General features: G+C 35.6%; 1 protein-coding gene across 4 annotated transcripts in view; it reads right to left on the bottom strand.

Moving 5' to 3' along the window:
- Positions 1-14,672, bottom strand: part of CREB1 (cAMP responsive element binding protein 1) — a 66,013-nt gene that overhangs the window by 27,232 nt on the left and 24,109 nt on the right. For 2 of the 4 annotated variants that reach the window (XM_036253265.1, XM_036253267.1), the window contains 3 exons: positions 10,808-10,954; positions 10,044-10,085; positions 1,980-2,080 (listed from right to left, as the gene is read on the bottom strand). In XM_036253265.1, coding sequence (XP_036109158.1) covers positions 1,980-2,080; positions 10,044-10,085; positions 10,808-10,954 — 290 coding nt within the window. The remainder of the gene's footprint in view (positions 1-1,979; positions 2,081-10,043; positions 10,086-10,807; positions 10,955-14,672) is intronic. The other 2 variants (XM_036253266.1, XM_036253268.1) reach the window with 1 other exon arrangement.

The following is a 14,672-nucleotide window of genomic DNA, read 5'->3' as shown; positions in this document are numbered from 1 at the left end:
GGTCATTCTCTCCTTGGAGATAGTTCCCATTCTCTTAAAGTATATTCCACATGTGGTCTGAGCAGTGGGATTATAGTTGAGCCTTGAACAATGAGAAGGTAAAAGTGCCAACTGCCTGTGTAGCCAAAAATCCAATATAACTATAGTCAGCCCTCTGTATACCTGGATTCCCAACCATCAGATGATCCTTGAACAACTGGGTTCAAACCAAGAAGGTCCACTAGGAAAAATCTGCTCACAGGTAGACCAGCTCAGGTCAGACCCACACTGTTCAAGGGTCAACTGTAATTCCCTCCCTCAATTTAGACACTAGGTTTTTACCAAAGTAGTCTTACAGTGTATTGGTTTTATGAGCAACCATATCTCATGAATGGTAATTAAAGAAAATAATAATCTTTTTAAAATGAACTGAATCAGAACTCTGTTCTTTGAATAACTGGTTCTATTTTAACCTCAAGTTCATAAGTTTTATAATTATCACCAACATTTCATCCTATGTGTTTCAGTCCTTTCCCCTTGGATGATATGATTTTTCAGAGCACTTCTTCTCCCACCCATTAGGACACTTATCCCTGAAAGGTTCTGTCATTTGTAAATTTGAAAGGCATGGCTTCTGTGTTTTCTAGCTAAACTCAAGGTAAAAATACCAAGCCAGATGAGACTATGTGAAATCTCAAGGACTTTCTCTGGGCATAAATTAATCTCTATACAGCTGGGTTGTTCCAATAAAAACCCATCTTATATTACCAATTAATCCCCATTTCTCCAACCTCACAAGCATGTAACAAGGACTTTGTTAGAAATCTTGTTATAATCAAAACACAGAGGCTAGGTTTCAAGAATTCATAAATTTAAAACAAAATAATGATACCCCACTGTGGAGGTTTGACTATAAGGGAAGATACCTTTGTCTTTCAAGAAAGTAGCCCTTTCTCTACACATGTGTGCTCTCAGTTGTCTTCTATTTGATTATTAATTGAAGTGTTATTATTTAAATTATTTTTGCTGGGATACAGGCTATAAGCCAATTAAGGCAAATAAAATTTTTTTCAACATAACATTTATATTTTATAAGGTCTACAGCTAAGATTCGCCTCAGGATCAAATGTGTTACATACTAACATGAGGTATACTTCAACGTTAAAATCTAAAACTAACTGTATTTAAAAAATTATGAGTATAAATGCATACAACACATACTTGGTAACAAAATTTCTTGAGACCTCAAAATCAATTTAATATTCATTTAGAATCCTTAATTTAAGTCTGAGGATAGAGAGAAAAGGGCTCGCTTAGTAGCCAAATGGGAAAAAAAAATTAACCATCCCTTTGAAAAACAGAAATATACATAAAATAATTTAGACTAATTAAAAAAGAATATTACAGGTTTGAACTTTATTAAACTCTGAAGTAAGCTTATGAAGATTTGTGAAATTACTCTTTCTGGAGATAATGAATATGAAGCCAATATCTACATATTAAAAAAATGGTTTTCTTCCATCTTGGAGGCAAGGCATGAACCAGGCAACTTCTTTAGGTGAATATTAAAGCTCTAGTAAGTTGCCCCTAAAATTAGGGGTTATCAGCAAAGCATCACCCTGAAACAACTATTAAATTAACAGTTATCTGCTAAGTACCATGGCACAAGAAATGGTTGGCAAATGTGTTGCCAAGTAGATGAATAGTAGTTTCAGAATTGACATGTAATTGGAAAATGCTATAACCTTATCAAATGTTATTTTAAACTTTTAAACTGAAAAGCAGTAGTCAGCATAATCTATAAAAACAGAAGCAGAAAAAAAAAAAATATCAATGCTTATCCAGACTGTTCAGAGTAAGAAGTACTCTTATCCTGTATGATAAGCTTTCAATTTATTTTTCTCAAGATGATGAAAAGTAAGCTACATGGTCCTGAACTGAACAGCTAATTGGTTTCCCAAAAGCTGATTTTAAGTTCTTTTAACTATTAAATTTCATACCTGTAGGATGGCCTCCTTGAAAGAATCTCTCTTCGTTTTTGGGAATCAGTTACACTATCCACTGATTCCTGTGAATCTTCACTTTCTGCAATAGTTGAAATCTGAAAATAAAGAAGAACTTTATCTTGATAATCAAATTTCATTCCCATAAAATTTTTATGAATAAAAAAAAGTCTATTACAAAAGGACATATATAAACCTTATACATGCTTCAGTAGATTAATCCATTTTTATTGAGAGAGACACACACTAATCACCTTCCTTTCCACTTTACTTATTCTATAGAAGTTAGAGGACCTAAAAATTTGTCAAGCCCTGCCTGGTTTGGCTCAGTGGTTAGAGCATTGGCCCATGGACTGAAAAGTTGAGGGTTCAATTCCCAGTCAAGGGCATGCACCTAGGTTGCAGGTTCTATTCCTGGCCCTAATTGCGGTGCATGTGGGAGGCAAGCAACAGATGTGTCTCTCTCACCTCTCTCTCTCTCTCTCTCTCCCCCTCTCTCTCCCTCCCTCCTTCCATTCTATCTAAAAACCAATAGAAAAATACCCTCAGGTAAGAATTAACCCCCACACACAAAAAAAATTGTCAAAGCCACACTTCTGTGATATCCAAATTCAGCTTAATCTCTCCTGCACCTCATGTAATCATCAATCCTGAATGCATCAATTATTACCTGTCAGTTGTTTCCTTACAGTTGGTAGAACAAGACTACCAAGTAAAATAAGATTTCTGACATGAAGGAAAGAATAAATTACTAAATATTTTGTCATGAATCTATATAGTGGCTATACAACAAATGTTTTCCTTTAACTGCCATGTAAACACTTGTCAATGTATTTACAAATGTACAAATAAGATTGGTGATGCCCCAACATGTTCCAAATGATTGTTTCTAGCAAGTTAGGAAGGAGCTCTCTGTTACATATAGACATGTTTCCAAGTTAATATTCTACAATTTTTATTAAGCAAACACTCAATGTAAATAATTGCATTTCTGGAAAGTATCCCTGGACTGAAAAGTAATGAAGATAAGTTGAATAAACATTTTACATGGGATAATAATAACAGCAACCAGCACTTCTTTTTTTCTTTCAATCCTCATCTGAGGACATTTGTTTTTTGCATTTATCTTGAGATAGAGTGGGAGGAAGAAAGAGAGAGGGAGAGAAACATCGATGAGAGAGAGACACTTTAAGTGGTTGCCACCCACACGACCCCAAGTGGGGTCGGGTACAAACTGCAACCAAGGCACGTGCCCCTAGCAGGAACCCAACCCAGGACTCTGGTCCGTGGGCCGACGCTCTAACCCCTGAGCCAAACCGGCCAGGGCAGCAACTAGTACTTCTTATTATGTGCCAGGTGCTCTGCTAAATACATATATTATATTACTTGATACTCTCTAATACAGTAGTAACATTAGGTGCTGGATAAGTACGATTATTATATCCATTTTATAGACAGAAAAACTAAGGCACAAAGTTAAGTAACCCACTCAAGCCACAAAGCTAGGAAGTAAGTAGTGGAGTCACTGTCAATCTTGACAGCTCAGTTTTAGACACCCTTACGGGTATCAAAATCCTACTGGTTCCAATCTCAAACTAGTTTTTTCACAAGTAGCAACCCAACGGTGGTTTTAGACCATTTTCAGACTAGAAGTTCATTTAGTTAGGCAAGTCTCTCTGTCAAATTTATACTGCAAGTTTCCCTAGTCTACTCAACAAGAACCTCCTACTCTGTCCTGAACTAGGTGCACATGATGTTGTCAGAGTGAGATTTAGATTAAAAAAGGCAAAAGGGGCCCTGGCAGTTTTGCTCAGTGGTTAGAGCATCAGCCTGCGAACTGAAGGGTTATGGGTTCGATTTCTGGTCAAGGGCACATACCTGGGTTGCAGGTTCAATTCCTCGCCCTGGTCTAAGTTGTGCAGGAGGCAACCAAGCAATATGCCTTTCTCACATCGATGATTCTTTCTTTCTCTCCCTCCCTCCCTTCTACTCTATTTAGAAAATCAATGGGAAAATATCCTTGGGTGAGGATTAAAAAAAAAGAAAAAAAATTTTAAAAGGCAAAAAGATCTATGTGGGTTAGCTCCAGGTCAAAAACTTACAGCAATGGCAATAAGAAAAAACATATTCAGAGGAACCTGAGAAATCCCAAAGGTACCATGTATGTGGTCTGAGCCTAAGGGTTCTAGAGAGTGGGCACTCATTTTGACAGGGCTTTGTGATATACACTCACTTTAAAATGAAATTAGGTAAATCTAGCAATGCTTCACAAACTATACTTACAATCAAGTAACGTGCCTCATCCAAACACTTTAAAGTATAAGTATAGTCTTTAAGACCTAAAAATTAACAGAAACATTTAAGGAATCCAGAAATGACAAATAAAAAGATGGGGAAGACTGAATTTACTCTGTGGTTCTCTGCAGAGTAATAACGTGATAGTTACTGCCAAAGGAGCACGCAGAACAATTTCTCACTAATCTGTAGCTGCTGTAACTAGCCCACTCAGCAGAGTCTGCACAGACTTTCTCAGAGAGGTAGAGCAGATGAGGAGCAGTGTAAAGGCCTTAACAGAAGGTCAGAATTTCAAGAAATAACAAGACTGAACTCATAGTGGATAGCAATGTGTGTCAAAAGCATTTACCTTCATTAATACTTCTCAGAACCTTAGGTCCTCTATTGTTCTTTTTGCCTCCTTTGACCCTTATCCTTCCAACCTTCTTTTAAGAATATACAGTGACTTAGGCACACTCTCCCAAGTTGAAAGTCATGAAAACAACTTTAAAACATGCTACACAAAACACCCATATGACAGTTTCAAAATGAAATAAAGTAATGTTGCTTTTGTATACACAGCCTTTAATTTTTTCAAACTCAAGTGAATCTATTGCTCTTAGTAGGAAAAAAAAAATCAAAAAAACCTTCCTCTAAAAGATTTTGTCAATTCACAAAAGGAATTAACTTACCATATAGTGATTACTTAGAACTATGAGACCAATTCTTATGAATTATTTACCCCAAATAAAAAACCAAAAATCAAAAACATACAGTAGACCCACATTTCTGAAACTAATAAAAATTACGTCAAAGATCCTTTTTATATGCCCCAGATGGTGTGGCTCAGTAGTTTGGGGGCCATCCGGTGTATTGTAAGATTGCAGGTTTGATTCCTGGTTAGGGCATATGCCTGGGTTGTAGGCTGGATCCCTGGTGGGGGGCATGCAGGAGAGAGCCAATTGATGTTCTGCTCTGAAACTGATGTTTCTTTCTCCCTTCCTCTCTCTCCAAAAAAAAAAAAAAAAAAATCAATAAAAATACTTTAAAATCCCTTTTATAAATAAAATTTATTAATTATAGTTTAATATATTTAATAAGCTATTAAAAATAACAATATAAAAAAATTATCCCCAATTATAAGTACCACAGACTACCACCTCATTCCAATGATAGACCACTTCCTCTGGGCCTCACCCTCTCATCTCTCCTATAAACCCCTTTCTGAGCTTCTTAAATAAGTCTTTAACCTTGGCCACTTATAAGTTAATACATTTTCAAAAAGCTAACCTACTACTTGTAGATATAAAGTTTTAGATCTGCATTTCTTAACATTCTTTTACTTTGTAAAAACCCTTATCTCCTCCTGTTTATATGGGGGAAGAGACCTCCTATTTGGATGTTTTTTGAAATTTCAAAATAAAATGCCAGTGCAAATCAAAGCAATGGTAATATTAGATGCTTTTTGAAAACTCAAATACTTTTCCTGGGGCGAGTTCACACTCATGGTTTAGATACAATTTTTTACTCAGTGGATCAAGAAGTTTCATAGAAGTCTAGAACAATAATTTCCAAACTCCTGATCGGCAAAGATCTCCCTTACAAATAAGAAAAATTTACAAAAGCATATATTTCTTATTTGTAAATTTTAAGAGCCATTTTATATTATAAAACAAAATAACTTTAAAGAGATAGATTAAGTATAAACATTGAAATGTATGTGAATTTCTTAAAGATAAATCGTTTCAGTTTTTATAATAGTGAATGATTTGGTTTAATATGCTTCATCAGCCCGGCCGGTGTAGCTCAGTGGTTGGTTGAATGTCAAGCCATGCACTAAGAAGTCTCTGGTTTGATCCCCGGTCAGGGCACATGCCCAGGATGTAGGCCCAGTCCCCAGTAGGGGGCATGCAAGAGGTGGCCAAATGATGTTCTTTCTATTGATGTTTCTATTTCTCTCTCCCTCTCCCCTCCCCTCCCTACAAAATCAATACAGAAAAAACATATGCTTCATCAAAAATCATTTAATAGTTTATAACAGTGACTCAAAAATATGATTCTAAGCTTGGGCTTTTGAAACATGATTTAAAATCTGCTATTGTTGAAAAAAATCTTATAAGATGTAGACACAAAATATGTACATTTTTGTCTGGGCTTACTTAATAAAACAATCACTTTTCTTTTTATCCTCACCCAAGGACATTTTTGTATTCATCTTTAGATAGAGCGAGGGAGAGAAAGGGGAAGAGAGAGAGATAAACACTGAAGTAAGAAACACATTGACTGGCTGCCACCTACATGACCCCAATCGGGGCCAGGGACAAACTGCAACTGAGGTACGTGCCCTTAGCAGGAACCGAACCTGGGTCTCCCTGGACCGCGGGCCAAGGCTCTAACTGCTGAGCCAAACTGGCCAGGGCTCATTTTTCTTTTTCATCTACCATTTATACAAACTTGATGAGATTTATCTGGTATATTTTAATTTCCCTGACTCTCAGTTACTATATGGTAACAAAAGGTATCATGGTTTCATATTTTAACAAATAAGTTCAACACTTATTGAAACTCTAGAAGACGTCTACATAGTTCAGAAAATTCTATTTCTTGGGTTTTATTTATTTATTTTTTTAATCCTCACTCAAGGACATTTTTTTCCATTTTTTGTTCAGATAGAATGGGAGGGAGAGAGAGGAAGAGAGAGAGAGAGAAACATCGACGTGAAAGGGACACATCGAGTGGCTGCCCCGGAATGACCAACCAGGGCTGGGGACCGTGCCCTTAGCGGGAACTGAACCTAGGTCTCTCTGGACCGCAGGACGACGCTCTAACCGCTGAGCCAAACCGGCCAGGGCTATTTCTTGGGTTTTAAAAGTATATAGATTTGCATTTTTAGGTGCCAAATTTACATTGTTTTCAGTGAAAAAAAAAAAAAGGTATGAAAATTATTTCCAAAACTTTTATTTTCAAAATGCTGTCTCCAGTTTCTCATGCATTAAAATGTCACTTTTCCCCAGGAAGGATAGTTGAAAACGATTTTCTTTCCAAAAACATATTAGGTAATTTATCCCTTGCAAATCTTTGCTTGCCATCATTAAAAATATCAGAAACTTTAGAACACATGTCTTATGTAAAAAACAAACAAGTACTTCATCCTTTCATTAGATAACTCTTACACACTTTGCTACATAACCCCCGAAGCTCTATGTTGCATAAGAGACTTTTATCGTTGCTCCTATCACATTACACAGATTCGTAAAGATCCTATAAAAGATTCCATCTCCAACCACTCTCCCTACCCCTTGCTCATCTATTTGAGTCACATCTTCTTGCTATTCCTTGATAAGTGAAGCATATTCTCACTTCTGACCCTTTGGACTTGCTTTTATTACTTGTATGGGCTAGCCACCTTCACTGCCTCTCCTGCTTATCATGTTCCCTGACCACCTGACATAAAACAGAACACCCTTCTCTTCAAATCATTCTCTATCACTTTCCCCTGCTTTAATCATCTTCCCAGCACTTATCCTCACCTGACATATTGTATTTTTTCATTGTTTCTCTTCCCTCAAATGTGATTTCATGAGAATAGAGAAATACCGTTTGTTCACTGCTGTCTTTCAAACGCACCTAGAACAGTGACTGGCACATAGCATGTGATCAATAAAAATGTGTTGTAGGAATGAATGTAATAATTTAAGGTAGCATAACCCATAAATCCTCTGACATGTTTAAATTACACTATATTAAAAATGCATTCAAAACCAACAAATGAAAAGTGAGGATGCCACTGTTAACTTCTATACATTTATGTCACTCTCATAATCTGTGAGGTTTCACTCATACATATACATAAGACAAAGTTAGGGTACCAATGTCAAGACATAAATGAAATATTATTACAGCTTAGATTCTAATCTTCTTAGGTTAAAAAATATAAGCAGCCTGGGCCAGTTTGGCTCAGCAGAAAGAGTGTCAGCCTGCAGACCAGAGAGACCTGGGTTTGGTTCCTGCTAAGCGTATGTACCTCGGTTGCAGTTTGTCCCTGGCCCCAGTTGGGGTTGTGTGGGTGGCAACCAGTCAATGTCTCTCTCTCACACAGATGTTTTTCTGTCTCTCTCTTCCTCTCTCCCTCCCGCTCTATCTGAAGATACATATATATGTATATATATATATCTCACCAGAGTCCTAATATCTTATTCTCACACCTGAGAAATATACCTTGTATATTTTGGAAATGCTGTTCTAGAATGATAATATTCTCCTATCTAGAAGTTTGAGAAACCATTTCTCTCCTTGTTTAATCACCTCTTTTGATGCAAATACTTCCTAGTTATTAATACTAATCACTGTTATCCAGCCGAAGTGACCATTAAAATTTAATAGATTTTCCATGGTTCGGGCCTCTTTTAAAAAATACTGTATTTTTGTCTTTATTTGTAGAATTCAAGCTTTCAATTATAGTCATAGCTCATCTTAATGAAAAAATATATTCTTGAAAGGATGAGCCCATTTCTATAGTTAATGGCCCTATAACCCCCAGGTTCACATTACCATTAATATTGCCACACAGTAAAGAGTAAAATTAAGAATAAAGTAAACAAATATCACATATTATTACCAAAAACTGTAATCTTAACAAATTTTGTGGGTATAATTTTGGTAATTTTTTTTTGGTGTTCTTTATAGAAAGATCTTCTACTGTAAGTGAAAAAGAAAAAGTAAAGATTAATGTGAGGTCTGAAATCTAGTATCCTGACTAGCAGTTTCTTTCTATTGCTATCAAGAAGACAATGAGTAGGGAATTAGTAATGACATAGGATGGAGAATATAAAGTAGCATTCAATGAAATAAAAACTGAGACAAAGGATAAGAGACTGTAACACATCCACTGTGATTCCATAGAATTATCAAATTCGTTGGTCTTTACCTAGACAATACTGACTCCTACTTGGTAAAACATACCATTCCAGATATCTTTCAGTATGGAAATTCATACAATTTAATGATTTCATGTGAAAACATTCTTTCCTTTCCACTAAGTGTTCGAGCAAGCCAAAAGCACAAGGATAGAATGAAGCAGAGGGGGTAACAACAGCTCAGTACCCAATAGTATAACATAGCTGATTAAGATCTAACCTTCCACTGCTAACAGAATGCTTCCAAGACAAAGGAGGCACCTCTCTCCTCTTCAAATATCCATCAGTCTGACTACTACACCCAAGGAAAACATAATAGCTCACCCACAAGACAACGAGGATGGTGATAAGGAATTAAAGCTATACCATATAATAAATGACTAAAGAAAAACAAGAGACTGTTTAGTCTGGACTCTTTTTTTGTTGTTTGTTTAAATGGGAAGGAGGTGGTAGATGGGGGATAAGAGGCAATCTAACAGAAAAGGAGTTCAACTTGCTTAACTAGTTTCTGAAGATAGAACTGGGACCACCAGGTAAAATTTTAGAAGGGAATACCCTGGTTCATCACATGAAACAATATTTTAGCAATTACCCCTGATTCTAAATCAGTTACCTCAGGAGATAATATGACTTTCCTTCTTCTGAAAGTAATGCTGGATTACAATTTAGAGGGGAGAAAAGATACACAGAGAAATTAAGCAACAGACTAAGAGCTGGGGAAGTAACAAGTCTGGCCTAAATCTAGAAGATCTCTAAAGTTTTTATTCAAACCTGAATTTCATGTTTACAGAGAAGGACAAAGACATAAAGAATAATTTCTCACCTTCCTTTCTAAAAATAGTTCTTTCCAAATCTAGGACCTAGGACTCACCTGAGTTCCGGAGAAAAGTCTTTTTAAGTCCTTACAGGAAGACTGTGAAGCAAAAAATATGAAATGGGAGGCTGGGGTTATGGCCTACTTGAATGAATGTTCAAGTTTCTTTCTTTTATTTATTTTTTCTTCAATAAGGTCACCGCAAAGATGTATACTGCTCTAGGTTATTCCTACAGTTGAGTGGTCACTTTCAGAGGTCTACATGCCTTTAATTCCTTTGGATCCAACCCAAAGGAACAATCTCTCCAAAGAATGAAATAACATGTAGTATAATCACTGACTCTTAAGGTACACTCTCTGAATAAATCATTATTTCAAAGTTATATACTGTAACTTAGAACCCTAAATATAACTGGTATAACAAATGCTTTATGTAATCTCTAAATTAAATATCTTAGAGAAGATTATCAGTTAATTTTTGACAAGGGTTTATTTTTTTCAGTTGCATGTTTAGAAAATAAATTTCCTTAATTGAGGTACATCAGCCTTACCATCTCTCCCAAACATTTCACTCTATCCCATGTACTTAATGATTTTCCCCAATCAATCATTTTTCTTCTAACACTTAAGAAAAAGTCTTTTTCTTTTATGTCTGTTCTTGAGTATATGTATTCCTATACAGATGCAGCATATTCTTTTATTGTAAAGTAAAATAAACTCTGAACTAGATAATGTCCCTATGTTCATAACTAATAAAAGGAGAGAGATATGACTATAAACCACATTTATAAAAGTAGATGCAGAACTTTTTATACACATACCTGAACTGTCTGGACTTGTGGAGACTGAATAACTGATGGCTGGGCCGCCTGAATAACTCCATGGACTTGAACTGTCTGCCCATTGGGCAGCTGTACTAATGTTACGGTGGGAGCAGATGATGTTGCATGAGCTGCTGGCATAGATACCTATTGTGTTGAACATGGAAAAAAATTACCATCACAGATACCTTCTTGGGAGTACTCATGTTCAATATAAAGCAAGTTTTTAGCAGCAAAAAGGTGACCTTTTTGCTAGGTAAGTATTTCATTGGTGTGAAAGAAACGAATGATTAAATTTAACTCTTAAAAAAAAAAAAAAGACTTCAATGCCTCCCCCACCCCCACTTTTCAACTCCTCCGAATGACAAAAACCAAAATACTATTTTAATGTATTATAAAAATATGTAACAGACTACCTTTGAACACTAAATATTACTTAATTTGTATGGAGCTTTACATTTTCCCACCTGTTTCCATACCCCACTTTACCATTTTGCTCTTCAAAGATATCAAGACTGGGTAATCAGGATTATATCCATTTTATAAATAGAAATATCAAGTACTCAAAGAGATCAAGTAATTTACTGAAGGTCAAGCAATATGCTACATTTAAACATAAAAGTCTTCATAATGTCATGCGTTAAATAAGTCATGTTCTAAAATATTATTGCTCTCTAGCTTGGGAGAAACTTAGCTACTAAGGTTTAAAAATATACCGCACAGTTTTATCTCAAACTAATTACAAATATGTCTTTCATTAATGAGAACATATTAATAGGTATTATAATAAAAAAATTTCTATCCCCCTCAAAGAAATCACTAAACTGTTAATAGTTGATATTTTAAGGATTTATTTTCCTCTTGAAGGAATAAAGGAGCAGAGTTTAGAAAATATCAGAGAAACCAATTTTTCTAATGAGTCAATATCCAGGTACAAAGGGTTCTTATGCATACATGTCTATCAGATGGTACTTAACTGTTCCTATGCTTGCACACATTTGGGGGTAAGGATTTTATTTGCTCATTTGGTAAACGGTTACCAGGGACCTATATGCCAGGAACAATGTTAGAACTGAAACTACAAAAATAAGAAACATAGATTGGGAAAGAAATGGGGAAAAGAATACAAATAAATATAATTCAGTGAATTAATGAGATTTGTAAAGATAAAAATGAACACACTGAGAGCTTATCCCATCCCACCTAAGAGAGGCTACCAGGGAAAAATATAAATTTGAAACAAAGAAAACAAGTTAGGCATGTTATTAAAAGTGTAGAATTCCAGGCAGAGGCCAGCAATGGTAAAAGCAAAGAGAAGCAGCATGATCTGTACATGGCAGACAGGGATGACATAAGTGTTTTACTCTATGATGTAGGAAGTGAGGAAAGATGAAATAACACAGAGGCAGGCAAGAGCTAGATGTGCTAGCCATAAAAATCTTACATACATCATATTAAAGAACTTGCATTTTATCCTGAGGAGACTGGGAAAGACACTGAAGGGTTTTGAACTCCTGAACATTATGGTGAGGTTTGTATTTTACACAGATCTCTTTTGGAGCAGTGTGAAAAATAATTATGTCACAGGAAGAAAAAAGTGAAGACAAGGAGACCAATTGAGAAAGCTTATACAGTAGTTAAAGTGAGATCATTAATGGCAAAAAGAAGGCACTAGATGAGTTAGGGATGGGAATGAGAGAAGAGATGTAATGAAAATTCAGGGTAGCAGATCAGAAAGGGCTTTATGAATGACTGGTTGAAGGAGGTGAGAGGAAATCAAAGATGATCCACATATTTCATGTTTGGGTAAGAATTGGTAGACTATGTTATCAACTGAAACAAGAAGTAAGGAGAAACTTTTGGGCAGTTGGGAAGGTAAAAGAACTGATCTGATAATTGACTGTAAAGCTTGCGGGGAAGATCCCTATTGAAGGTAGAGGTTAAAACCATAAGCCTTCCATCTTTGGACAGTTAGAAGTCCTTCTTAATTAATCATTTCTCTCTGGCCACTCTAATTCTTGTTTTGTTTTACCTGGTTCTCAAAATGTGGTCTGTGGACTACAACCTCCATTAGAGTTACATAGGGACCTGTCTGTAAACTCTGATGGCTCCAATGACACTTCCCTACACTGAACCACACATTAAGTTATTCAGAGTATTTCATCTCAATTCCATATAAAAGCTCTTCTAACATTTGAGTTATGTCCTCTTCTGAGTATTCTCTAGGGTGAATATAATATGCTAACTAAATGAATAATTATTTTTCTACCCTGATTATTCTACATTTTCTCATTATAAGTTTATAAAATACAGATACACAAAAATAAGATAAAAATCACTTATATTCCTACCACTCAGAAATAATCACTTTATAATTTTTGCTGTAGATCTAGATATTTTTAAAGGTATATATATACACTAAATTTTTATAACACATTATCATGGGATCTATTTTATCTTTTGAATCCACTATATATTATCTTTCCATTCCATTAATAGTTTTCTTTGTTTTAATGACTGCATAATAGTAAAAATTATACAACTTATTCAATAAATTCCTTATTACTGCATATTAGGTTTTCAAGTTTGCTTATTTCAAGAAGCTACAATAATCATCCTTTTATCCAACTCTTTAGTTAAGTCCACAAAAATGTACATTCTCATAGTCAAAACCAACAATATTTTCTTTTTCACTAAAATAAACATTTCTGTAAATTCCAAAAGTAAAATAAGACACCTCATCATTGTTTTAGATTTTTTTTCCCCTTTGTTAGTTAGGCTGAATGTTTTTTCCTGTTCATTGATCTAATCACAATGATCTTGGATTTGACAATCTTATTATATTTTTCTAGTATTAAAGACTGTAAATAAGCCCTAGCTGGTGTGGTTGATTGGCACTGTCCCATACACTGAAAGGTTGCTGGTTTGATTTCCAGTCAGGGCACATGCCTGGGTTATAGCTCAATCCCTGGTAGGGGGTGTGCAGAAGGCAGCCAAATGATTTCACTCTCACATCAACATTTTTCTCTCTCTCCCTCCCTTCCTCTGTCTCTAAAAATCAATAAAAACAAGCTTAAAAAAAAAAAGGCTGACAGTAAAATAACAGATATCAGAATGATGAGAGGAAATTATGTAAAAAATGTATGACGTATATGTTAAGGATTTGGATGAGCAAGTGAAAAAAACTCTCTAGGAATAAAAAGAACAAAAAAATATATACAAATGGGAACTAGTTTTCCTAAAACTCAAATATCATGACATTCTGCTTTAAAAAGTCTTAAGTGCTAAGGAATGCTTGGTAAGAATGATATTTTGAACATGTGTACATAATTTTGCTCCTCCTGAAATCCCCAATTAAATTTCATGAAAATGATTTTGTTTTTACAGGCATAACCATTCAAGCATAAAAAATGGAAAAGAATAAGAATTTTGGAGGCTGGAAAGCAGATGGATGAATGGTATTAAACTTGGAAGACCTCATGAGGTAGAGGCAGGAAAAGCCTGATTTGCACCACAAAATATTTAAGCAGCTCAGGATCTAAGACACCCTGGAAGGTGGATGAAAGGAGAAGCTGAAGATAAAGAAGGCTGTTTCAGAAGCAACTGGATCCCCTTTCTCAACTCTCTGTGGAGAGAATAACAGGTATCCCACACTGATAGAGAAGTGGAGATTTATTTTCAGGACTGCTTAACAACCAGGCATTGCTGAAGTTGGGGTACTAAACCTCGGTCTTCCCCTCTCACTTGGCTCCCAGGCCTTTATCATATAAGCAGGGTATTAGTAAAGCTTTCTCTGGGGAATGTGACTAATGCCAAAGGGCAGCAGATCTAAAATATACTGCCAGTCACCCTAAATGAAGCTCAC

The sequence above is a fragment of the Molossus molossus genome, unplaced genomic scaffold (genome assembly GCF_014108415.1).
Source record: "Molossus molossus isolate mMolMol1 unplaced genomic scaffold, mMolMol1.p scaffold_m16_p_11, whole genome shotgun sequence".
NCBI classification, from domain to species: Eukaryota; Metazoa; Chordata; class Mammalia; order Chiroptera; family Molossidae; genus Molossus; species Molossus molossus.
The sequence above is the reverse complement of the archived record's forward strand: the minus strand, read 5'-3'. Positions and strand labels throughout refer to the sequence as shown.